Source organism: Pholis gunnellus, assembly GCF_910591455.1.
Source record: "Pholis gunnellus genome assembly, chromosome: 8".
In the NCBI taxonomy this organism is placed as follows: Eukaryota; Metazoa; Chordata; class Actinopteri; order Perciformes; family Pholidae; genus Pholis; species Pholis gunnellus.
Window position 1 is genome coordinate 5073792 of NC_136534.1, and position 26209 is coordinate 5100000.

At 42.7% G+C, this 26209-nt stretch overlaps 2 protein-coding genes across 2 annotated transcripts in view; one reads left to right on the forward strand and one right to left on the reverse strand.

Moving 5' to 3' along the window:
• Positions 1-3169: 3169 nt before the first annotated feature.
• gpd1l (glycerol-3-phosphate dehydrogenase 1 like) lies at positions 3170-12186 on the reverse strand (the record flags this gene model as incomplete). The annotated part of the gene is made up of 8 exons (XM_079164562.1): positions 3170-3294; positions 4356-4462; positions 4572-4808; positions 5306-5418; positions 5855-5993; positions 10380-10520; positions 10731-10905; positions 12143-12186. The coding sequence occupies 8 exons, from the start codon at positions 12184-12186 to the stop codon at positions 3198-3200; spliced, it is 1053 nt and encodes a 350-aa protein (XP_079020688.1). The 3' UTR covers positions 3170-3197.
• Positions 12187-13455: 1269 nt separating this feature from the next.
• LOC306700383 (oxysterol-binding protein-related protein 10-like) overlaps positions 13456-26209 on the forward strand; it is a gene marked incomplete at its 5' end in the record, with an annotated part of 53658 nt that continues 40904 nt past the window's right edge. Inside the window, 3 exons of the mRNA XM_079165391.1 lie at positions 13456-13700; positions 18228-18406; positions 24061-24140. Coding sequence (XP_079021517.1) covers positions 13456-13700; positions 18228-18406; positions 24061-24140 — 504 coding nt within the window. The remainder of the gene's footprint in view (positions 13701-18227; positions 18407-24060; positions 24141-26209) is intronic.

The following is a 26209-nucleotide window of genomic DNA, read 5'->3' on the forward strand; positions in this document are numbered from 1 at the left end:
TAAGTTACCAGAATTTCATACACAAATGTTGTACTATATACACAACTTTAGCCCATATGGCTCTACCATGTGGAATAACAACAATCAAAAGGAAAAGTTAATTCAATCAACCTTGGAATGAGAAGAAAATCAGTTATTTTTGTTGACGGTCCAACAAGATACGACTGTCTTTCAAATTTGAACAAATTCAGGGAAAAGTTTGGTATAAAACGCTTTTAAATGGAATTTAATTGAACCCGTAAAATAATGCCACATTCTCATCTTACACTGAATGTATCCAAAAGCATTTGTGTGCTGATCTCTATCATGAGTCCATTTCTTCCTGAAATTAGAGTAAAGGACAGAGTGCAGGCCCTCTATAATGTTAAGCATTTAGGTGTGATTGTTGATAGCAACCCAATCTTGAAAAAGCTAATTACAAACATCTCAAGAACAATAAGTACAATTTAGTTTTTTTTTCTTTCTTTATAAGAAATCAAATGAGTATAGATGCAACACATCTTTAAATGCACTCAATACTGTCACATTTACTGTGTCACCTCTTAGACACATCTGTCTCTGTGTGTGTGTGTGTGTGTGTGCGCGTAGGCAACCAAGGAGTCTTTCATGGATAAAGACGTTCTCGGATGGCAAAGTGAGTCATGTGACCTCAGTCCAACTGAGCATGTTTCACTTGCTGAAGATCGATGGCAAAAAAGCCCCTGAAACAAGGAAGTAAAGAGGGCTGCAGAGTGAAGAGTGAAGCTACCACGTATTCACCTTTTATTTGAGTTCACATGAACTTCTTCACAACTCTGTGCCTCTTAAAGAGGCCCGGTTATATTCAGAGAGACGGATACAACTGACTGTCAAAGTGTTGATGGGACACCTCCAAGGCCACCTATTATTCTATGTGTATCATGAATTGTGTGATGATGAGGGTTTAACATTTGACTCTCATCTCCTTTTGAAGTCTCTTTGACAGGCATTTGGGTACAAGGAAAGGGACACTTCTGCACATGTGCAGTGGACCCCAAAACACAGAACCAAAACCAAGAAGACTAGTAAGAGGAGAAGTGACACGTCATAGACTGTAGATAAGAAGTGGACGTAGTCATCGTGACATCACCCATTGGTGTGTGGGACTGCCGTTTTTAAAGCCTTGAGTTTCGGCAATTTCGTCATCGCTATATTGTTTTTTTTGCAACCGATAAACGGAAGTTACCATATTTTGGATACGGAGGAGTGACTTAGAGACGCTGTATATGTTTCTGGTAGCGGCAGCGACCTGTCAGTCACAAGGTAGCCCCGCCCTAAAGCATCCCCTGCTTTATGGTCTGTTTGACTCTAAATGGACCATCAATTACTAAATGGACATCATGCTGTATTGAAGAAGACTTGAAACTAGAGATTGAGACCATAAACTCATGTTTACAATGTTTACTGAGGTAATAAATCAAGTGAGAAGTAGAGTCATTTTCTCACAGACTTCTATACAACCAGAGGAGTCGCCCCCTGATGGCCATTAGAAAGAATGCAAGTTTTAAGACACTTCCGCACTGCTGTCAGAACCAGAGGTTGCCACCTGGGTAAAACACATGTAATGTCGGAAGATTACAGGAGTGCAGACCAGATGCAGACCCCCCCCCCCCCCCCCCCCTCAAAAAGACAAGTACAAGGTCCACAACAGGTGAGATTAATGCTTTAATGGACACGTTTTCACACATTCACGTTTCACTTTTACAGGACAAACAAAATAATTCAGGGTTCAAGCTGGTGCACAGCCGCTTCCCTCAACGGGAAGCATCTGTGACAGAACCCAACTGGACTGAGGACACTGAACCAAACAGTTACATAGAAAAGAGCTCTATACAAGACTTCGACTTACTACTTCTTACTTGGCAACAGTTTGGCAGTTCAGAGAGAAAAGCTCACAGAAACACACCTGATATATGGAACACTAAGCTAATGCTGGTTTATCCAAAGGCATTATTAACGGACATTTAAGAGGCAGAATATTAAAATGTTTAGTGCTAGATGTCCCAGGAAGGATGCTGTGAGGGTAGTTTGTTTTCATTATTTATATTCCTTTTGACAATATTCAACACTAATGTATGTTCACCTGAGTGGCAGTGAAAACGTACGAATACGAACCCTGTGAGGTTATACAAATACTGAGACACACAAAGTAAATGTCCATTGCTGTTGTGCTTGTGCAGGACATAACTAAAGTGCACCAGTGTGAGCAGACGGGCTGATATTTCTCGAGTCGTCTCAGTTAATAGACAGCACCTCAATGTTGATATTTAAGAAAGTCACGAGAGAAAACCACCGTACTGTCACAATAAGAAAACACAGTTTACATTTCAAATATCCGGTCACAAACCTGGAAATGTTTGCAAAGGTTCGGGGTGTTGGGATGTACCGGTACTGACGATAACCCTGATATTAAAGAAATGAAATGTGGATATATCTCAGGATACGAGACTAGACATCGTCTTAGATTTGGATATCGTTATATGGCAGAAGCGTTGTGTTTTTCTGGTTTTAAATGTTCTATTACTTGCCATTACCCACATAGTCACTATATCCACATTACTGATGATAATTGATCAAAAACCTCATTGTGTAAATAGAGCTATTTGGTCAAAAAGTATCGTGATATTTGATTTTGTCCATGTTGCTCAGCCCTTAATCCAAACCACATAGACGTGCTGTGATTCCTGGTGACAATCGGTTGCAATGCACACTTTCTTCTGCACGAGGATATCAACACTGCAGTCTACACAAACTTCAAAAAAAGTATGATTGTTTGTAATCTTTTGAAGGTTTTATGGTATTACGGTCTGATGCTTTGTTATCATACTGCCTGGAGATAGTGGTTGATAACTGAGAAGGAAGACCTGAGACTGGTAAGTGTTGACCGAAGGGGAACCAGGAGTGTCAGGTATCTAAACTTAGCTTGGCTCTTATTGGAGTGAAACTGAATCTTAAGGAGAGGAGGTGAGATCCAGCAGACAGGGCTGACTCTCCCTGCATTTTGAGACTGAAATGACTTTTCCTCCACCGAACGCAAATAAAGCGCCGCTGAAACTCTGGAAACTCCATTTTTTTGCATTTCATTTGTCCATATTGGTTTAACTAGAATTGATAAAGGACATTGTCTTTTTTTATGACAGCAATAGTACCTAATGCTGAACCTTGGTGTGACCGGCTGATCACATGTGCTCCGGGTGGCTCTGCAGGCAGGAGATCATCTCTTGGACCGGCTTCCCCTCGAAACAAATCTGATAGACCGCCGTGAACAGAGGGAACCTGGGGAGAGAGGACGGAGAGAATCAGACACTGGAGAGGGAGCACCGATGGATCAAACATGCCGTGTCAAAGCCTAGCCCAGTGTATACGCATCAAGCTGGAGACCTTTACACAGACATGAGGTTTCAGGCTGGGCCTCACCCAGCATTCGGAGCTATACCTACGAAAAACAACGCAATGTAGTTCGTAGATGTCACGAAATCATGACACAGAAAGTGTAAAGAGCGCAAAAGCCCACACGGGGCAGCGATCTTTCAGCCAGACAAATCTTGTCATTAGTAGTTTTAATGATGTATTAGAATGTGCTTAGTTAGCTAGTGTAAACAGGTTATAGTAATAATACCTATTCATGTTGTTGTGAAAACGTCTCCTTCATACAACTGGATTTATTCAAGTTTGTCACCAAAACTATTCTATTGAACATTGGCGGATAACGATGCGAGTAAAACTTTCTCACTGTGATGGTTAAGCTAAACTGTGTAATTAATCCGCAGTTCATGTGTGCCGAAGGCCAACGGATTGACAACGATCCGTTACACTACTATTTGTAACGTCACCTACTTGAGTAACGGCACTACCGTAGTTATTTTAACCTAAACGTTCTTTTCCAAAACCTAACTACGTATTTTACAATCTTTTTCTAAAACTAACCACCGAGTAGTTTTGTTGCCCAAACCTAACGGAGCAGTTTATCTTGAAAAGACTGTGTGCAAGTAACGAGCGTAAATTGACACGTGTTGCCGGATTCTCGTAAGAAAACGCACAAAAAAATGAGGAGTAACTTTTCATATTAGATCATACGAACGATGAACGATTGTATGAGGATACGTTGGATGTTTAAATCCATCTGAACATCTTACTCTTAGCAAGGAAGTGTCAAACTATTCCTGTAGCTCAGAATCAGAAACTGTTTATTACCAAGTACGGGACACATACAAGGAATTTGGCTTGGTGATTTGGTGCTCTAAACATTGCTGCAGTAAAGACCTAAAATGATACACGGAGCCACTTTAAATGCCCAAAACAGAAGTTCAGACAGACCGGTGGATGAATATACGTACTTGTCCACCAGGCCCTTCTGTTTGAGGATGTGGTAAACCTCGGCTGAGGTGGCAGGACCCTGCAGCTTCTGACCGTTCAACATCTCCTTCTCCAGCTCCTCGATGCTCTAAGAGTGGGAAAATATAAAGTCATGGAAATGAAAAATAAAAAACATGACGCAGGCAAAGTGTTTCACAGTCGCGCTGGAGAAACAACAGACTCCGCGTCGCGCCTACCTTCCCCGTTTTAGAGAAGGCCTCCGCCACTCGCCGGTTGCGGCCGCCGTAGCACGTGGTGATGAGGTCGGCCACGCCGCAGCTCTCCAGGAAGGTGGCCGTGGAGACGGTGCCGTTCTTGGAGAAGAGTTTGGCGAAGGCTATCATCTCCATCAGCCCCAGGCGGATCACGGCCGCCTTGGTGTTGTCGCCGCACTGCAGCCCGTCGCAGAAGCCCGCGCCCACCGCGACGATGTTCTGCTCCGGACATGAAGACAGCGAGAGCACATACATTCACACACACAGTCCGCTACGCGCACCTGAATGCATCGGCAACCAATGACTTGGACGGTGGTGGTGGTGGTGTCATCAACACACTGATGTTGAGGTTTAAGGTGACTAGTAGGACACCATTATTATAGCTAGATTACATTATTTGTTTTTATCACAGAGGAATAGAAAATCTCAAACACTGCTCTGGGATGCTGTCAGATACAGATACTTTTTTATTTCCTTTATAAAAGGTTTAACTCGGGTTGTTTTTTCCGGAGTTCTTTTCTAAACCATTCTTGCCAGTTTCCCATTTGCACCACTGACATTCTGTGGAAAATAAAATAAAAATCTGAGCAAAAACGGCAAGGTTCCAACACTTTCGATGATTTGACTCCTACTAACCCTGATACACAATAATCAATAACTACAGAAATAGCTTCCTCAGTCTCATGTGTGTTCAGTGTGCGAGTGTGGTTGTGCACCTTCAGCGCTCCACACAGCTCCACTGTATCAGCATCATCCACCACTGTGATTCTGAAGTTTGGAGTCTGCAGCAGCTCTTTGAACAGCAGGCCGTTCTCCAGAATCCTACTGCCTGAACACACACACACACACACACACACACACACACACACACACACACACACACACACACACACACACACACACACACACACACACACACACACACACACACACACACACACACACACACAATTATATGGATTCTTTTTTTAAGACATTAAGCTCTGTGTGAACAGTACATATTGTCAGCTTCTTGACGAACATAGAAATAGTCTGAAACTCGGCTTCAAACAGAATCATTTAAAAATAGAAAACAGACACAAAGTATGATTCACCCATATTTATTTTTAATGCCGCTTCCTAAAATAGATACTTCTCTTTTTGCAGCCCAGGTTGAAAACTAACATCCAGACACAGTATTGGTCAGGCTCAAATTCATATTATGGGCTATTTTATTGCTTAACTATTATTTTCAGAGTAACTGCACAGCCGCGTGTCCCTCCTACCGATAGTGGTTTCACAGAACTTCTCGTCGGCCACTTCGTTGGCGATGTTTGCTCCCATGAGGACGCTGACGTCAATCCCCATCTTCTCTCGGATGATGTCGGAGATGAGCTTCAGGCCCCCCGGACCCGCATCTATACCCTGACAGACACAGAGACAGACGGACGAGAGGAGCGTGAGACGGCAGGAAGAAGGTGAGACATGGTAGCTGAGGGGAGACAGAGGGTACGTCTGAGTATTGTGTTAATGCCACGCACACTCTTGTCGTTCTAAACTAAGAGCCCATAACACTTTATAACCGCAGGTGTTTAACATCAGCAGAACATGACGATGAGGAGAAGAACAGTAGACACAACGTTTCATCCTTCACACTTTCATCTCATCTTCCCCTGACTCCCTCTGCTGCTCCCGATTTGGACTAAAATGTGTCTCTGAAGCACAAAAGCAGTGACGCAGGTTCTGACTCACACAGAGACACCAAACGCACACACACACACAGATAGGAAGTGTTAATAAGTTGAATTTAACAACTATAAAACCATGGCGCTTTGAGGACATGAAATGACTGATTAGTAACCGCTGCAGCCACTGAAACATTAAATAATACTTTTAAATATGTTTTAACATGTTATAAAGCTTTGTATTTACACAGTAATGTGTTTGGTGCTTGTTTCCTGGAGTCAGATTAGTTATATGTCCAGTAATAGAGAATACGTTGGGACTGGAACCACTTTGGCTCCGTATCATCCCCCACCCCCCCTTTCCTGACTTTCTCCAGCTAATAAAGGCAATAAAAGCCCTAAAAAAATGATCTCATATCCACTAATGCTGTTTATGCCAACTTCCTACCACACCTCTTTAAGTTCTTTAACTCAAAAATAGTAACATCAGCCAACTGGGAAAAGTATCTCAATGGGGTAGTGTGACCCAAACGTTTCTACGTGTTGGATGCATCGTGTAGTTCTTAGACGTGGCTGCATGGGAGCTGTCCGGTGCTGAAGTCTTTCACGTTGTTGCCTTGTGGTCACTTGTATTTGGCTCGTAGCTATTTCGTTGAATATTCTTTGGCCGAATTGATTTCAAAGACAGATTTATAATGAATGTGCTCTTTGCCATACCTGCTTTAAATGAAAAAGAAGAAAAGGAGAACTTCCATTTAAAGTGACATTGGAGACATGATAATCTATTTTCTTAGCTAAGGGAACAAACTGTTTTTTTAAAGTGTTTAAAGTTTCAACAAATTTCTTTTTGGGGGTATGTTTGTATTCGTTGAAAAGACGCTTATACTCTGAAGGGTCAGTTGTACCCTATAAAACTGACAGCTAGGCAACAGCTGTGGCCTAGTTTGCTCCTGACTTTCTCTCCTGAGGGGAATTGAGGGTAAATACAGCCTCGGTGTCTCCCTCAGTCCCGCAGCACCTAAAGCCTGAGACGATATAAACCCAGGCTCTCCATAACGGGCCCCGTCCACAGCCTTTCTACCTGGGGAGAGCCGGGGGCTTATTTCCTCCAACATGACGCTGTACACACAAACACAAACAAGCTGGAGAGAGAGATCGTGTGAGCTCTGTCATCTGGGTCGCAGTGGAAACGCAGCTGACCGTCCCAACAGGCCCAGAGCTGAGCAGACGGGCTGTTCTCTTTGAGAGGAATTATATCTTCTATAAATAGCAGATTTCAGCAGATTTACAGCCACTTCAGCGGTGTGACACAACCACACAACAGATCCTGATGAAAACTTGTGCAGTAGCTACATTATATTTAAAGATAATGTTGTTGTTGTTTCTAATATTCTTTCAGGGTTTTGTAGTTTTAAAATGACACACTAATGTTTTGCACGTGTGGTCGAATCTTTGGCAGCATTTTGCCAAAACATGGACTGTTAAGTTTATAATGTTGAAATATATAACAATTAGGGCTCAATTCAATTCACACAATATAAAATGCTTTATTCGCCCCTCAAGGGGTATGAAGGCAAATCACTGTCAAAATCCGAGAGCGCAAATGAGATCGCGTGTGTAGCGTTCCCGCGCGCGCAAATTAATCAGCCGCGTGCGTATTTTACTTTGACGAGGGCTTTTATATCACTCCGCGCAGAATGTCTCTGCTCGCGCAAGCAAAATTTCAGCCTGCGAGGAGAAAACCACGCTTTACCACGGGAGTAGATTTTCTTTTTGACACCAAGTGGGCGGACCCTGTCACCATCGTATAACTAAATATAATTGGTTACAATCCTCGTCTTTCGATTAGCCGGATATCAGTCTGACGCAGACGCTAGGTCTGTCAGAGCTGGTTTTCAATCTGCCACTGAACACTACTCCACTACATCTCAGAGGTAAATGTTCTACATTTGTCTGACAGCTTTTGTAAACTGTTCAGACTGTAGAGGCTGATGAAATACAAAGTATGTTAATAGCGTTGTTAAATACAATAAGTAAAAATGTGTTTCTCTTGTAAATGGAGTCAAGTTGCTCAGATTGATTTAAATTCACTCATTCTATTACAGACAATGTGTGTTTGATCATCAAAGCTCTTGTGACAAACAGCTCAAAGAAACTCTTTGATCTTGATTAAAACATGATGCGATCATATTTAATCATACTGTTGTGTTTACAGAAGAGATATAATGTAGCTGTATATAATATGAGCAACAATTGACTCGCTCAAGGATCTGGAGCCAAGGTTAGGAACCACTGTTTGTATATTAACTGTTTGCCCAACTTAAACCACTGACAAGTTAGTGGATGAAAAAGTATTCAGATCCTTCACAGTAAAAGTACTAATAACATACTGATGAAACAATAATCCACGACGAGTAAACGTCCTGCATTCAAAACCTTAGTCAAGTATGTTATGATCAGCAAAATGTACTTTAAGTGCAGAAAGTAAAAGTACCCGTGCAGTAAAATGAACCCTGTCAGTGTTTTACTATTATATGTGATGTTTAGGATATATATATTGCTGCATTAACGTGTATGCTGCGTGTTTTTAACTCCTTTATATACTGTTGGTTAGTTTAATCAGCAATGCATCATATTCTATAAGATCATCGTATGTTTGTAGTGTCGGTACAGTATTTACCTCTGACCTGTAGTGCAATCTGAAAATCGCCCCCTAGCGTCTGTGTCAGAGTGATATCCGCCCGATCCAAAGACGAGGATTGTAACCAATTCAATTTAGTGATACAATGGTGACAGGGTGTCGAAGAGAAAATCTTTTTCGTGAGCAGAAGAGCAGCGATAGTAGTCGCGCTCACAGCATGGTTTACTCCTCGCAGGCAGCAATTTTGCTCACGCGAGCAGAGATGTTCTGCGCGGAGTGACGTAAAAGCGCTCGTTAAAGTAAAATACGCGCGCAGCTGTTTAATTTGCACGCGCGCGTTGATCTCACTTGCGCTCTCGGATTTTGACAGTGATTTGCCTTCATTAAGGGGCAATTCAAGCAGAGCGACCGTGCAAACAGAAATACACAATTCATTTAAACACACTAGAAACACATTTAAAATACATACGAGTTAAAAAATGATTTTACCAAAATAAAACAGTCAAAAAGTGTGATTTCAATCTGGTATTATATAAACAAAGAATCATTTTCACTGCACAACCCGCTTCTTTCCATAATCGGGCTTTTAAAAACCTTGTGGCCACTGTATTTCAGATCTGCATCCTATCTGTAATTACACATTAGATATGCATAGTAGCATTTATCTGGCTCAAAATGGTATTGTCACTAGTCAGAATGGTAATAAAAGAATTCCACAATACTACAAATTGTAAATATTTACATTTACTCGTGGAAACTAAACTTATGATGTCTTTAAATCCTTAAAAGTGGAAAAACTCCCGTTTCAGATATCTACAATCTCATTTTTGTAGTCCCCTTCCTCCAACCAGGATGTGAACAAAGCTGAGAGTCTGTACAATCATTATATAACCGGAACTTCAATATGTTTTGGTAACTAGCTGGGTCTCGTCTAGTCTGGTCTATATGTCCGTGCCTCTGCAAAAGTATTTTTTATCCCCAGTGGGGACAAAATGAAGTCAGAAATAGACTTTTACTGTCGGCTCAGTAAATGAACCAGGGCTCACCTCCTTCCTGCCTGAGATGTGGTTAAAAGTCAGAGAGAAGTCTGTCATCAAAGCACTCTTATGCTGACACGTAGGTGTACACTGTAGCCTATTTATGTTTATGTTAACAGCACTTTGTGCTATTTTAATTAAAGAGGTGTGTTGGCATGCCTGGCAGAGTGGCGCTATCCATGGTGCTGAAACAGGAGGATTTCATTCTGGCATGTTTAACTAGCAGTGAACCTGTTTTTTGTGTCAGCATGAGGAAAAGACACGGCAAGAGAGGGGAAATATTGCGCAACTTGATGAATTACATTTTATTTCATTTTTTAAAACAGATTCAAATATTCCTGCCAATGCAGTGGTTAAGATAAAAAAAAAAAATGTTTTATCAAAGTTCACAAATATTCTACAAATGCTCCTTTAAAGCAGAGGAGCAGCGTGAGTCAGAGGACGGTACCTTTATGAGTGTGATCCCCCGAGCTTTGGCGGAGACGCAGCCCACCATCTCGTCGCAGAGGTTACGGATGAACTGGTGGGGGACCACGAACACCAGCAGGTCGGCTCCCTCCGCGGCGTCCCGCAGCTTCGGGACAGCCACCTGTGAGGGACAAACAAAAAGGGACACGCGGATCAAAACGAGGCACAGGGCGGGGCCTCCTATAGTCTCAGCGAGCACTGATTTGGATACAACATGGCCTTAAATGTGGTTGCGACACTGTGTTGGTGGCTTCTCGCTGACCGCTTCAACAGCCGGACTGGAAGTTCATCATAGCTAAAAGACGATTGTAATCCGATCTCGATCTCTCACCACATTCTCGGGCAGTTTGTATCCGGGCAGGTACTTGACGTTCTCGTGCTCCGTGTTGATGATGTCGGAGAGCTTCCTGCCGTCGACGTTCTCCTCGAACACCCACAGATTCACCGTGGTGGCGAAACGCAGCGACGTGGCGTTGTTTCCGATTATCCGGGCGATGGCCGAGCCCCTGCAACCAAGGCAGAGGTCAGGAGGTCAGATAGCTTTCACTTGCTGTATACGTTTAGCCCCCAACTCACCTCCACGGAAAGCTTACTGAACCACAAAGGGGCGCTGTGAGACCAGACTGGTGACCTTTGACAGCGTTTACTCCCTGCACTCTTAGAAATAAGGGTTCCAAAAGGGTTCTTCCTGAAGGGCTGAGGCTCTAGCCCCTGACCTTAATTATCCTGCATACGTCACTGGTTCAAGACCCCCCTCCACCGAAATGCCATTGAGCAAGGCAATGACTTCTTGTAGCTTGCAGAGACCATGTCCTCTGACCTCTCACCTAAAGGTAAATATAGAGTGCTGCAGGAATGAGACTACAAAATGTCATCACGCCAAACACTAGTTCGCCTTTACAGCCTTGTGTATATACTCGCACCCATGTGACTGTGGTATAGTTCGTTTATAGCCTAACTTTAGCTTTATACTTGAAAAACTATAAAAGTGGTGTTTATTTGTGAGGATTATCTTGCTGAACAAAACGATCCAAAAATCCAATGGACAAATCCCATTGGCTGTTTTGTGGAGGGAACCAGTGTGATGCTAACTTCTGGGTTGGCCTCCAAAAACACGTCATCCCTGCAGCACTCTGTCTTTACTATCATCACACCCAGACCTGTCAGTGTCCAGTCATGCTCTTAAATACACCATCAACTGTCCGTGTATTCACAGATGTAACGTCCCAACCAGGGCCGTAAATATAGGCAGTGCAGGCAGTGTGGGTCCCATAGAGAGAACAGGCCCTACAACATGTGTTGGGCAGAGTGAGCCCTAAGTGATTCAAATTGTCACCACAGAAAATAACTCAATAAAAACACTACCTGCACTGCCATTTGCTATATAAACCCTTTAAAAGGCAAACCCGTCTCTGTCACGGTTTTCCGTCAGTAGCAATCAATTAAATCAATAATTTCGTATTTTCTTTGGTATTTTTGTCATAAACTGATATACAGTGATGATTGCTGGGTAATGTATTTTGATGTTGTCAAGTCTCTATTCCATCACGTGAAGAGACAATAAGATTTACGGTAGTCAGTTTAGGCGCCAAATCTGTCGAGACTGACGAGCTGGGCACATCGGCAAGCCGAGCGAGCGGTCATCCCTTTAGAACATGAGGAAGGCGGCACTAAGTACCTGGTCCTAACAGGTTGCAGCAGCGCATCATGTCCCCCATCACCCCAGCCCGCCTGACAGCTTACCAGTTTCCGGAGCCGACGATGCACACTTTGAGCGGGGAGGCCATCAGTGATGTTTTCCTGTGTTCAGCCGAGCTCTCTCGTGACTCTTACCCGCTGGCTAGAGCATGGATGTGGGGCTACAGAAGATGCAGCTAGCCGCTTCTCGAGCGAACGAGACGAGCTCGAGCAGTGCGTCTTCTTCGGATGACGTCGTAGTATGCGCCGCGCGTCCACAAGCCTGTCGGAAGTTGTAGTTTTCGTGTATGTTGACGTAAACGGCAGCCTCCAGATTACATAACAGGGTGACTTAATTATGAATAATGGATAACATAATTTGTAATAAACAGTGGTTATGATTTAGAATACCTATGCAACATATATTGTGTTTTTCATGATACATATAATAAAATACAAACACTTTTATTGGGCTACTAAAATGACCTTATAGAAGACGGAATTTATTGATACTTGAGGCTACTTCACAGTATTTCTTTATGGGGCAGAAACAGGTTTTACCGGTTCATCACAATTACATGCATTAGAAGTAATTGTTTGATTCCTTGCTTACTCTGTATATTATTATTATTATTATTATTATTATTATTGTTATTATTATGTATTTTTCATTGGTATATTTGCATTCTTGCAATGTATTATTTCATCAGTTAAAAAAAGACAAAGGGGGGGGGGGGGGGGGGTCTATATTTGTAACATTATGAAATATAGCCTAACTTTATCCAAACCTGCATGTTAGGAAGAAGAGAAATAGTGTATCTACAATACATAATTTCAAAATATAAAGGAGTATCCGTAGGCTACATATACTTTCTGATATTGTTAAGCCATTTGTCACCGTGATGTTTCTTTAATAATGGTGGAATAACATAAAATACACAATCCACAGTTTGGATGCTCTCAGCCTGTGAAGCTCTCTAAGGTTTTACTGCATTACTGATTCCCTTGTTGCCGGTTGAGTGTGTGTGGTGGGGGGGACCAACCCGGGATTTCCAAAATAAAAAACGCAATAACGTCAGAGAGGGAGGGAGAGAGAGCGAGAAGGAGAGAGAGAGAGGGCACGCTCCGCAGTGAAACAGTCGGAATATCCCTCCCGTCTGTAAACAGTGTCACAGCAGACTGGAGTAAAGCTCCACTTGTGTCTCACTCTCTCTCATCGCTGCATCACTTTGCCAAAAAAAAAAAAGAGCTGCATCAAATCTTTGACTTCAAATCTGTATCTCTCTTTCTATCGCTCGCGCTCTCTTTCTCTCTCTTTGGGTCTTTGCGCTGAAAAGCGTTCTCAAGTGGAAACGAATCGAGGGCAGCAAGCAAGCAGCATGAACCGGCCAGCGCGTCAGGAGAGCCCCGCTTGGAGCCCCTGCAGGAGGCAGCAGGAGCAGCAGCAGCAGCGGGTCGGCCAGCCGCGCAGCCTGGATGCGACGGAGCAGCGAGCCGGGTCCGGGACCACCAGGGACGGAGGAGCGGGGTCGGGCCCCCCGCTTCACAAGCCACCCCGTAGCAAGCGGCACCTGGAGGGGATCCTGAAGAAATACACGAACCCGCTCCAGGGCTGGCAGAGCAGGTAGGTCACCGTACTGACGGACAAAGTGTGTTCAAATTCATTTTGGGGTCACCGTGCGTTGTCTTTTTAATGTTCTACCTCTAATATTACTATTAGTCCGAACAGTTGAATTATGACCATGCCATCCCTAACAGATGGACAGAAGTGTTTGATCACTTTGGACCACCTCTTGAGGATCTCAGAATGGGGCCATATGTTCCCAATGTATACCTTCCACAACTATTATTTCCCTATGTTTAAAAACGGATTTGATGCCTTTTTTATTATTATTTATCTTCTAATTGTTATTTGATTAAAATGTTTGGCCCATAGATATTGAGTTAATCCCCGCCCCTCAGCCTATCTATCTGTGTGGTTACCGAATTCATATAAAAGCAAACATGTATCTTTGACAAATTCACCTGCAGCGTCAGTTTTCGACAAAACTTTATTCAAATGTTCTGTATTCGAACAATATTGCATAATAAACAACTTCGGGGCGACATCCCACAGAATCTGTGAACCGGGTCAGTAAGACTATCGGGTCATATTTCCACCAGTTCCTCTATGTGTGTGTGTGTGTGTGTGTGTGTGTGTGTGTGTGTGTGTGTGTGTGTGTGTGTGTGTGTGTCTGTGCACATTCTTCCATTCATTCAGTCTGAACCTGCTTCGATGGCTCATTGAGAGGAGAAGCGGGGGTGGGAGTCCCAGAAACACTGAGTGAGTCATCCAGGATCAGGAAAGCCCTGCGCGCCTTTCCTGCATCTCAATACTCCCTCTCCTCTCCTCTCCTCTCCTCTCCTCTAAATGCTCACTCGCTGTCTCACTCTCCCACTGTCCTTGGATAGATAGGAAGAGCATCCAAACGTGTAATGAGCTCTATGATCACATTTTGACAATGTGTGGTATAGGCTTACTTACTTCCGCACACACACACACTTTCATACACTTGACCTCGACTCAGAAACACACAAGAGTTAGCGCGTGTGTGTGTTTGCACCAGCGTGCGTCAGCAGGTTATGTGTTTGCGCGTGTGTTTTGAATATGATATAAATATCCCTGTTATTTATAAAGCTTTCATTTTTCGTTTCCGAGCCTGGAGACGGACGGACGGTGTCACGTTTGTAACGTCGAAAATGATTGCTGCTTTATTGTTGTTTCTCAGTCCGTCAGAGTCGATTTAGTTGTTGTTATTTGTGACGGGGCGGTTGTCGGAGAATGAACCAACTCGGCCAGAGAGTTATAGCTGCTTTCAGTATGGCTGCCAAACTTGATTAACACTGTAGTCTCTGGAAGTGTTTTTCAGTTAGGATCTTTCCCCCCCCACACCACCACACCACCACACAACCACTTTCTTTGGCCCAGATCTTCTATGGGTGCCGTGCCATTGTTCCGACAGTCCATTATTCCAAAAACACCAATAGTCCAAAATGTCCAAGGTCTCATTGGAACCGAGGCCCATTCGTCCGACAGCCCGTTATCCTGACAACAAATGCCCGTTGTTCCGAAGGTCAATCGCGCCCGAAAAAAACACACACTCAGAAGCACATGGCTAACTATTATTCTTCCACCATGGTGGAAGATAAAATTTCCAGCACTGGGCCAAAGCTTCTATATAATATAATATTTTCTCATGAACGAAAGCCTGAATTGTATCTATGTTTTTTCTTAAAATTTCAACTTTGAACGAGCTAGACAGAGAGAACAGGTCAGGTAAAGCTACTGAGATTATCTAGCACTGACTTAACTGCCATCTCTCTCTGCCAACCTTGCTCTTTTGATATGTATGTGGGAGTGGCCATGATACTGTGTACGAAGAATTCTGTCTCTTCTCTGTCTCTCTTCCTTTGTTACTCCATTTTATCTGAATCTGTCAATTATTTTCTCACTCTATATATAATTTCTCCTTTTTTCCTAAATACCGCTATCTCTCTGTGCGTCTCTCTTTATCTGTCAGCGCCCCCCCCCCCCCCCCCCCGCCTGCTGCTGCTATTTAAGTGAACTGTTTTTCATCCTCCTGTCTCAGGCGTCCGTGCTTCCAGTAGCTGCTCCGCTCTGCAGACTTGACTGATGGATTTAGTGCCGTAGTGAGGGTTACGTGGCCTAATGGTTGGCTGGACACCTCGCCGACAGATGAGTGAGGTGTCGGGGTCGGAGAAAGATCAATGCACTCACCGGCCGAGCTGTTCATTTAGCTTCCTTTTTTTTGTCCAGCTTCTATTTCACCTTCCAGTGTTTGCTCAAAGAGACAACATGCATGATATCTGCATTCTACACCTCCATCTGGTCCGGTCGAATGACCTCTCTACCTTTTACTGGCTGGGCTGGTTTCACTACACTGAAGCCAGTTCCTGTCATCTGTGTCTTTCACTCCCATTGGAGGTAGTCAACGTTGACTTATTTGTCACATACTTCAGTTACACCACTTCCGTTGTTATTTTAACCCAAACATTGACTTATTGGTCATGTAACTTTGACTCTTAAGTACACTTTTGTAGTTATTTTAAGTGAAAAGTTGACTTGTTTGTCTCGTAACCTCCGTACTTAAGTAGCGCCCCTTCCATAGTCATTTTAACCCAAACGGTGACTTACTTGTTTCGTAACTTCTGTACTTAAGTAACGCCAGTTCTGTAGTTATTTGAACACAAACATTGACTTATTTGTTATCTATGCAACTGAGGCTGAGACTTTAGCATACTGCTCTCCATATTTTTTTTACATTTGACTTTACATCTGGCTTTCGGCAGATGACTATGGAAGCCCATTTCCGCCAGCAAAAAAAAAAAAGAAAAAAAGCAGAGTTGCCAACTTTGAATGCTGTGTGTTTACAACGACAAATATAACATATTGTACCTTTAACTGTGGTGCTGTTACATCATAAAACAGATTCATCTTTCAGTGATTTGTAATGGTTTTGGAAGGATCAGAAAATGCTTCTATGTGTGATTGTGCGGTGCGTAGTGATTTTGTCATTTTCTTTGGAGCACATTGAGCGACGTTGTCCATGCAAGTGTCAGCAGTGTTAACATGACATTATGCTCTGCCATGTCCCCCCCCCTCTACCTAACACACAAAAATGAAGTAGACAGGAGCGTATTGATTCACACAGCTTTATGCTTGGGTTGCTGATCATTTACATTTTGGTAAAGAGGGGAGGTCTGCCCGCTGCATGCCACACAGTCACATAACAGCAGTGGAGCGGAAGAAACAGATTGCTGTGTGAAAACAGATTTAAATTATTCATAGTGGCCTCTTTCTTCTCATCGCTGGGTATCCTTGTCTTATAGTAAACCTTTGTGCTTTTTTTCTCTACCCCTGTAGCACCCATTCGCTCTCTTCATCCATCCCAGCTTCAGTCCCCCCCCCGTCAGAGGTTCTCATCGGTGCTTAGAGATACTGCTTCATGGCCATATTAAAGACTCCAGGGTGAAATCAGTCAGCCCTCAGTAGCTTGCATATGAGCTCCAGTGTGAGATGGAATAAGATTTGTCCTCACTCTCATCACCAGTGGAGAACGCTGACTGAGCAATACAGCACAAACAGTGGTTGTGATTGTGTGTGTGTGTGTGTTTGTGAGACAGAGACAGTGTGAGCAGGAGGTTCAAAGGGGAGAGATAAAATATGTAACAACCGGAGCACAACAATGACTCTCAATAGATGCGATCTTATGATGTTTCAAGCCACAACACTGCAGAGGACGTAACAGTGATTTGTTCATGTCTCACTCCCTCACCGTGTCTCTGAATTTAAAGATGAATAAGAGAATTGTTACGTTTTGTTTTATGTGTAGTGAGCTTTCCCAAGTCCGACAGTAAGAGAGAAGCAAGAGGGGAGTTGTGAATATGTCTGGATTTAGTCATTTTATTAGTTTTTGAAATCAAACAAAACAGATAAGAAGGCAAACACAAAAACAACAAACACACACGATCATTCAAGCATGCAAAGAAGAATATCATCTGCATATGGTTAAACTTGATGTTATTACCACCTCTATGGTTGCACTTGAAACCATTTTTTTATGTCTGTTATTTTATCTGTACTTCGGAAAAGGTCCAAGCAAAGGGCTGAGAGAGAATGACAGCGAAGTTCAACTTTGATACAATTTATTTGAGTTGATGGCAACTACACCTGTTACTGTAAGTGCAAACCCTAGTGAGTAAGTCAATAAGAATAATTCATGAAAACACCTGTTTAACAAGCTTAAACTTGCAGAAAAGTGATGTTATTAATTGTTTTGTGTCTCCCATCCACTACTAGTAGGTTTTAACCATAGCGCGCTTGTTAAGCCAATGGCAAATTGTTATGAACAATTTAAAGCTAAACTGTTTAGCCAAATTGGCTACATTTGGCTAATTGCCACATTAGAATTCATCAGATTATTGTAGATTTACTGGCTGACATGGCAACCCTCACTCCCAAACCAGCCCCTCCGTCCTCTAGGCCCTCTCTGTCCCAACCATTATGCCTTTGCTCTCGCCCAACCACTCTACATCTCATGTTTCTTCTTTTGACGGTCTCTTTATGTCTCTCTCACCTTTTCTCCTGCAGATATTTTGTACTGGACCCAGAGGTTGGCCAGCTCCAATATCATCTGAATGAACTCAGTAAAAGCCAGCGACCTCCCAGAGGGTCTCTGCCTCTTCTTGGTGCAATGGTGGTCTCCTGCGACGAGTATCCCTACATGTTTACCATTCAATCCACTACTGGGGATGCCTACAAACTCAGAGGTAAGAGAATGGGTCTTTATGTCTTGTGCAAAAAGAGATTTTCTCTCATAAGATTGGAAAAGAGAGGGGAATTCTGTAACTCAGCGATGTTGCTGTCCCTCCCACTCATTTGTTGTCATAATAATAATAATAATAACTTTATGTATATAGCGCCTTTAAAAACAGAGTTCACAAAGTGCTTTGACAGACAAAGCCACAAAAGCAAGGCAATGAAACTACTGAAAGCTCAACAGTGAGGCCCAACAAAGCACGTCAACTAAGGTAAGAGTTAAACCCGGATAAAACAGTACAATAGATAACACGGGAAAAAAAAAACAGTCAATGGTCATGGGAACCAGACCCCCAGCATCTCAATAAAAGGTTCAGCTTTGCTCCCTGATGGATGGGAAAGCAAAGTTTAACACACAGCCACACAGGAGCGCTTCCTCCTAAAGATTCTCTGTTAGCGTAGCATGAAGGAGCCTTTAGGTCTGTACTTTATTTTTACAGTGCACTGGAGTGATTGTTGACGCAGTGCTACAGTACCCTGTTTGCTTGTCATTTGTCTTATGTGTCAATAGCACAGAGTTGAATGTTATTGTCAGCAAAAATTGTGCACACAGTGTACAGGGAGACAAAATCTGTGAAGTCGGCACATAGTACATAAATATGAACGATTTTATATACAGGTTTCAGAGCATTAATATAGTATCAAACAACTATTTGCTATGTGAAGATATAGTGGAGTGATGTCTAGAAAAGACTTTCTTTTCAGCATGACAGCTAACCGCGAACTGACAGGCTCTGTCAGAAAGCGCTATAGCAACAGCTTTGACAATGGCATGTTGAATTAAGACACATGGTGCATTGTTTATCTTTCTACAGTATATTGGGTTAAAAAAGTGGGAGAAAATACGATAAATGTCTATGCAAGCACTGAAAACAAGTATGTTATTATTATCTTTAAGAGTGGTGAAAATGGGGATAGTTTGGTAGTGATTATTGAAAACCGGGACACCTTGTTTGGATTATTAATTTGTTTGTTTCTGGCTGCTACTGGCTGGTCCTGGCTTCCATGTACCTCCTGGTTTGTTTTTTGGCTGCTAGCATTGGCTATAGCAGTAGTGTTAGCAACATAGCTACCCTTAGCAGTCTGGCTACTTTTCAAAGCGGGAAACAAGCATAAAAATCCCAATTTGAATTAGAAACCAGTGTTTCTGTTAGAAAGAATTTTATTGAACTAAATTAAACTAGAATTAGCTAGCTAGTGCTCTACGCGGTCCCGCCGCCTCACTCCCCACCGCTAAGATGCTACTTCCTGACTTTTAAAACTGCTTTTCTCCTGCAAATCATTTGTGTAGCCCAATGTGTAGACCATGGTGGGTCTACACAGGGGTGTCAAACTCAATCACAGAGGGAAAAAATGTAAAACTTGGACTATGTCGAGGGCCAAACAGGGTCAACATTTATTCAACAATATGGACAGGATATTGGTTAAAGTGCAAAATGAAAACATATTTAGGCCTTCTTCTCCTGAAGTTGGAGGTTTAGCGCATTGAGATGCTTCGTTGCACAAAAAGGCCAGCTCACATCGCCACTTTTCGTCCCAGAGCTCTGTGGTGTCTTTACCTTTGCTTTCCAAAAACGTTCAGATTTCCTCATGCAACTCAAAAAAATCTATTCAGCACTTTCCCTCAACTTAGCCATCGCACCCCTTTGCGATAGGGCACATCGCCATGCTCAGAATCTTACTCCTCAAGAAAAGAGCAAAATTGGCAGTGTATGATGCAGTGATACACTGTCGGCTCACCTGCACATTTCTCCCGCATCCTCCCCACTAATCCTTTCTTTTCACCTCACATCGCAGGCGCTCCATCAGTCCCGTCAGTTTGTCCCAGGGTTTCATTTCATTCGCACATTTAGATACTTCTTGAAATACGTCTTTTCCCGTGGTTGTGCCATGCATTGATTTAATTCCCACAAGTTCCCCAGTAACGCATAAACTGGAGTCCACTCCATGGATGAAGACTGACAGCTGTGCAGTATCTGCCACGCCAGCACTCTCATCCACAGCAAGGGAATATGCAATGAAGTCTTTTCTGGGACTTTTGGTATCAGCGGTGTGCGTCCTATATACCGTATATATATGATAGACATATGATATTTTTTTGAGTTGTAGAGTTTGACATGTCTGGTCTAACACATTGCAGGCTATCATGGTGTTTGACCTAAACATACTGATTTCTGTGCAATAATCAGGCAGTCTGAGAAGTGTCAGTAAAATGCAGAGCAGACCAAATACAGCATTGATTGACGTGTGTGTGTGTGTGTGTCTATATATGTGTGTGTGTGTGTGTCTGACACATGAAGAATACTGTGTGATTGGCTGACCGCAGGGGTCACAGTATTCCTGTGGGACTGTCAGAGTTGTGTGAGTTGCCAATCTCCATATGTGACAGCTGTAATTTCCTGTTCACGCTCTCCTCGCCTGTCTTGCCTCTCCCTCACTCTCTTTGTCACAATGGTGGCTTTTTGACGGAACTGTGTTCAAGTCAGATTAGATATGTCTATCCCTCTTCCTCTGTGTAACCTCACAAAGCTTTCATTTCTTTCTCATCAGCAGAAAATTAAAGATACAACCAGTTCAGACTACATTTGGCTTCGCTGGTCTTGTTTGTGAGATTTTTTATTTGCCTCTCAAACACATCATTACAATCTGTTCTATGAGAGAGGCACGTCTGGCATTCATACAAACAGTTGTTAGTGCCAGAGTTGTTATGGCCACGCAAGAAAATGAATATCCCATGGCTCATGGTTTAAAGAGGAAAGTGCTGTCCACGTCCCTCCATGTGGGTACTTTGCCAGGTTTGTGTTACACAGACCCATCTGAGATGCCGTCATTGGAAACTGTTTGAAAAGGAGCGGGCACTTCCAAAAAAATACTTGGCAGGTGGTTAGAAAAAAGAGCGGGAGAAGAGCTAAAACATATTTTTCATTGAGAAAAGCTTTTAGTGCAGATATTTGCATTCATGACAAACGCAAACAGTTCAGAAAAATATATTGACGCCCGAATTAATCACACAAAGAAATGCCCCCAGTATGTAAAGGCCTTTATACATTAACCCTTGTGTATATGACATCATTTTGTATTGAAAATGTTCTCTTAGTATTTCAGTTTCTATTGAGTCTTGATTAAAGACTCTGAATGCTATACCCTGACTCGTGTGTGGTTGTGAAACAAGTTTGATTCGCTATCTTCTTGATGGTACAACACTTTGACTAGGACAAACATTTGATCAGATATTACACCATATTTTTTCATTCAGCAGGGGTGCAAACAACAAGAATAGATCTGGCAATGATATTGTTTTGAATCCCTTTCGATGCTCATTGTGTGCATGTAACTTGCTGGAGGACGAATGCAAGAAAAGACCCAAATGCAGAAAGTACAGGCAGACAGGAAGAACAGATACCTGTACCAGAATAGGTTCAGTGTTCAGGATTCAGGATGCAATTTTCAGAGTTAGATGTTCAGAGGCTGGATTGCAACCCCATGAAGCGACATTGACTGGCCGGGAGTAGCTGGAGATGGGCTGTCACTGCAGGGCTGATGAGGGAAAGTGGAAACAGGTGAGCAGGTGGATAGGCGAGTCAGACCCAATTCCACTGGAGCCCCTGAGGCCTAATGCTATGTTTCAGACCACTCTGAGGTCGGAATCTTCCCCGTTAAAATGTCTAAGTTCCAACCTCTAAGAGTACCAGGTGCACATCACCAAACGAAAAAAAACAACCAAGATTGACCGTGACAAACTGATGTTTCTCTGGCAAGTGTTCGCACATTTGAGCTCTCAGCAGTGCAGCCTCCGCATTTTTGGGGTCATTTTTAAAGTTATCCCAAATAACTTTTTTATGTAGAGAAGATAACTTCAGAGATTGTTTACCAGCTACCTAATAACATGGAGACATATGTTGACGTAATTTTACATCCAGAACAGGTTTTATTAGTATGTGTTATGTGTGGCAAATATACTTCAAATTTGCTTTTAAGTTGATGGTTTACCATTTACAATGTGCGCTTCCATTGTTGTGTTGCGTCAAACAGCTGCTTCTTTGTGAAGTCGGGGTAAATGGATTTGGCTCGAATTTGCAAGTAGGAACTCCAACTTCAAGGTGGCGTTACATTGTGCCTTTTCTAGTAGGAGGTATTAGAGTTCCGAGTTGTCTGTAATGCAGCATTAGCCTTGACCCCTGACAGATATTATTGATGTCACCTGAAAAGGGCTTGAGGCTGCAAGGGCTCAAAATGGTATCATGGTATATTGCAACATATCACATCACCCTAAAAATGCCATTGTAGGTCGGGGACTTTTTATTTTACGTTTTTTACGACCGCTGGTTTTAGAGTTGTGCACAGGATTGCCAAGAAGAATGGCAGATGCAAGTCTAAGGTTGTGGGGGCCACGGATGGCTGTCATATACGAATTAAACACGCTAAACATAGCCAGTTAGATTATTTTAACTACAAACATTCTTCTGGACGTTGGTTGTGGAGGTGATGTACGTGACGCACAGATTTTGAGAAACAGTGTAGTTTATTTAAATTCCCTACCCCCACTTGTTTTTTCTCTCTTGGGAGATGGATAATTGTCTTGAGTTTCCAATTACAATCATAGCCCCTTTCAGACACCCATTACAAGGGTGAATGCAGGAGAGCTTTAATAAAAAGCCTGGCAGGGCCTGTTCTATATTGAGAGGACGTTAAGGGTCATAAGGCGTGGCTGGTATGGTAATAGCAATTAGGCCCAATTCAGGTTCAGAAGTTCAGAGATGTCATGGAAGGGCCAGAGATACCAACAACGTTTTTTCTTTTATCTGTCTTCCTACCTATCATCCAGCTCTGCATTCTCTCCTGCCTTTTGTGTACTTCTTTAGGTACTCTACTACCAGACAGTTGGTTTTAGGTCGTGGACGGCCCTGGAGCAGAGGTACTGGGCACCTCATCAGGCTCCTTTGCAATATTTGATGAGGAATCAAACAATGTTGTTCAGAGGCTTGATGTAGCCCAGTGGGTGGAGTGCTCGTCCGGCGGTTTGATCCCTAATGCTTAGGGTTGGTTAAATAAGAGGTCAATTTAATTTATGTACCTGTATGTATATGACCATTGAAATAGAGTCTGTTTTAAATTATGGAAATGGTCAACAGCTGATTTTAACATAACAATTATGTGTATTTCAAATAAATAACTAAACAGATTTTGTATTATTTAAGGACTTGTTAGGTCCCTTAGCAAGGCTCTTGCGTACCACCAGACCCGAGCTCACGTACCACTACAGTTTGGGAATCACTGCTTCTTAAGCTCTAATAACTATCTGGGGCAGCAGGACAGTGTATGTGGCTCAGGTAATCGCAATGAAGGATCGTCACCCAAGTTCCGGTTCATTGCTGTGGTTTTTTGGACACCTCTCTATATACGGCTTTGGTTACACACACAATAGTTGTTAGTATCAGTGCTGTTTTGAGTATTTTCCTGAAATTAGCTGACAAGAAAAAGATAGAATAAAAGCAGCCCTCCCCTTTAACAGTAAACACACTGATTTTAACTGGCACAACCTTCGATGTGCAGGTTATTTCCTGACTCATTTTGATGCTGTGTCTCTGTTTTCTGTTCCTGTTAGCGCTGGACGCCCAGGAGCAAGAGTTGTGGATGACTCAGCTACAGCTGTGTTCCCGACGCCACTCTGAAAGCAGTGCCAAGGTATTCACACACACACACACACATACACACACACACGCACACACGCACACACACACACACACACACACACACACACACACACACACACACACACACACAATCCTCTTCTCGTCTCTGCCTCCTTATTGGATTACAGCTATTCCAAATGTACAGAGAAGCGTACATTTGGCCAGACAGGCAGGTGTGGTTTCTGGGCATAATGGAGCTAGACATTTTCATCCACTATATGCTCCAGTTCAGCTGCTCATTACAGCGAGGTTCATCTTATTCAGCCTTTTTGTGCCGCTTTGCCCCTCTGTTCTCAAATAGCTGAACCACCAGCCAATGATGTCACTAATGGTTTGTGCTCCCAGCCACCATTTTGCACTCCCAGGTACATTAAAGGTAATGCTCACTCTGGGTTATGATGTGTGCTGTGACATTAAAAGATAAGAGCATTTTTTGTCTCCTCTAAATGGACAAGCTACAGAAACACACACAAGCTGTGTGCTTTGATGCTGTTAGTTTTCGCACTACACTAAATTACACAATTTACCGCTCGGCTCCATCTCACTGATAAAAGCCTCCAAACAGCAACATCTGTTCAGTCCTTTTCACACAGCAAATCCAAGAGCATAATACCTTCTATCTGGACATCTTGGTTGCTTTAATGTGCTCCTGCATGGGCTTAAGTCGTTTTGGTAAATACATTATCTTAATAGCTTCAGAATATGACTAATGTAAGACTGACCACAGACTGTCTCACAATGCATTATGGATAAAAGAAGTTACTTCAGAGAGGAGAAAAATATGGCACTACGCCAAGTATGGTATAAATAACAGAAGACAAAAACAGCATACATCCAACAGTTGTTAGAACAGTTAAAAATAATCACAAACATTTGAAGAATATGGCCCAAGAATGTAAAAAAGTACTGGATAAACAGTTGAAATAGGTAGCTAAAATTAGCTATACATTCTCTTCATAGCTTCAGAATATGACCTATGTAAGATTGACTTACAGCCAAGTATGGCAGAAAATAAGAAAAAGGTAAACAGCATATATCCAACTAATGGGTAAACTGTTCAAATAGTTAGTTAAAGGTTAGCTAAAAGTAATGAAAGCCGTTACCCTTCCAATTACCCTGTGAATTGCATTTGCTAATCACTAGCATGAATCCCTAGTGCTAATTGCTATTTTAGGAACACCAACATTCCTGTTTGTACCAGTTCTGCCCGGCGAAGCCAATGTGGAAGTGTCTTAGAACTTGCATTCTCTCTACTTACCAACAGGGGCAACTCCTCCAGTTGAAAACATGTCTGATTATATAGAAAATGACTCTACTTCTCTCTTGATTTATTACCTCAGTAAACATTGTAAACATGAGTTTATGGTCTCAATCTCTAGTTTCAAGTCTACTTCAATTCAGCATGATGTTCATTTAGTAAATGATGGTCCATTTAGAGTCCATTTAGAGTCAAACAGACCATAAAGCAGAGTATGCTTTAGGGCGAGGCTACTGTGATTCACAGGTCGCAACCACTACCAGAGCTGTATACGGCGTCTCTACGTCACTCCTCCACGGTCCAAATATGGTAACTTCTCTTCTTTGCTTGCCAAAAAAACAACATGGTGACGGCCATAATCCAAGATGGCGACGGGGAAATCTCCGAACTCGAGGTTTCAAAACGGCAGTCCACAAACCAATGGGTAACGTCACGATGACTACTATGTCCACTTATAAACAGTCTATGGTTTGTACAAGCGTTTCCTACACACATTTTGAGCTAGTGTAACACTTGCTTCCAAAAATGAGAAATCCCTGCCTTACTCCATTTCCAAATGTTGGCTTTGTCACCTCGAGTCTTCCTCAAGGTAAGCTCATCAGGATGCTAGGGTGAGAGCTTCACCAGCCGAGGGGGGAGGATGGCAGAACTAATAATACACTTCCTGCATCATTGACAAAGTTTTCTCAGTGGCCTACATATGAGGTCAAGTTGAGGAATTGATTTGTCAGCCTGGCCACTAGCTCTCTGTGTTCACTTAGGTTCTGGGAGCAGCCTGTCTGCTGCGCCTGTGATGAGTCATT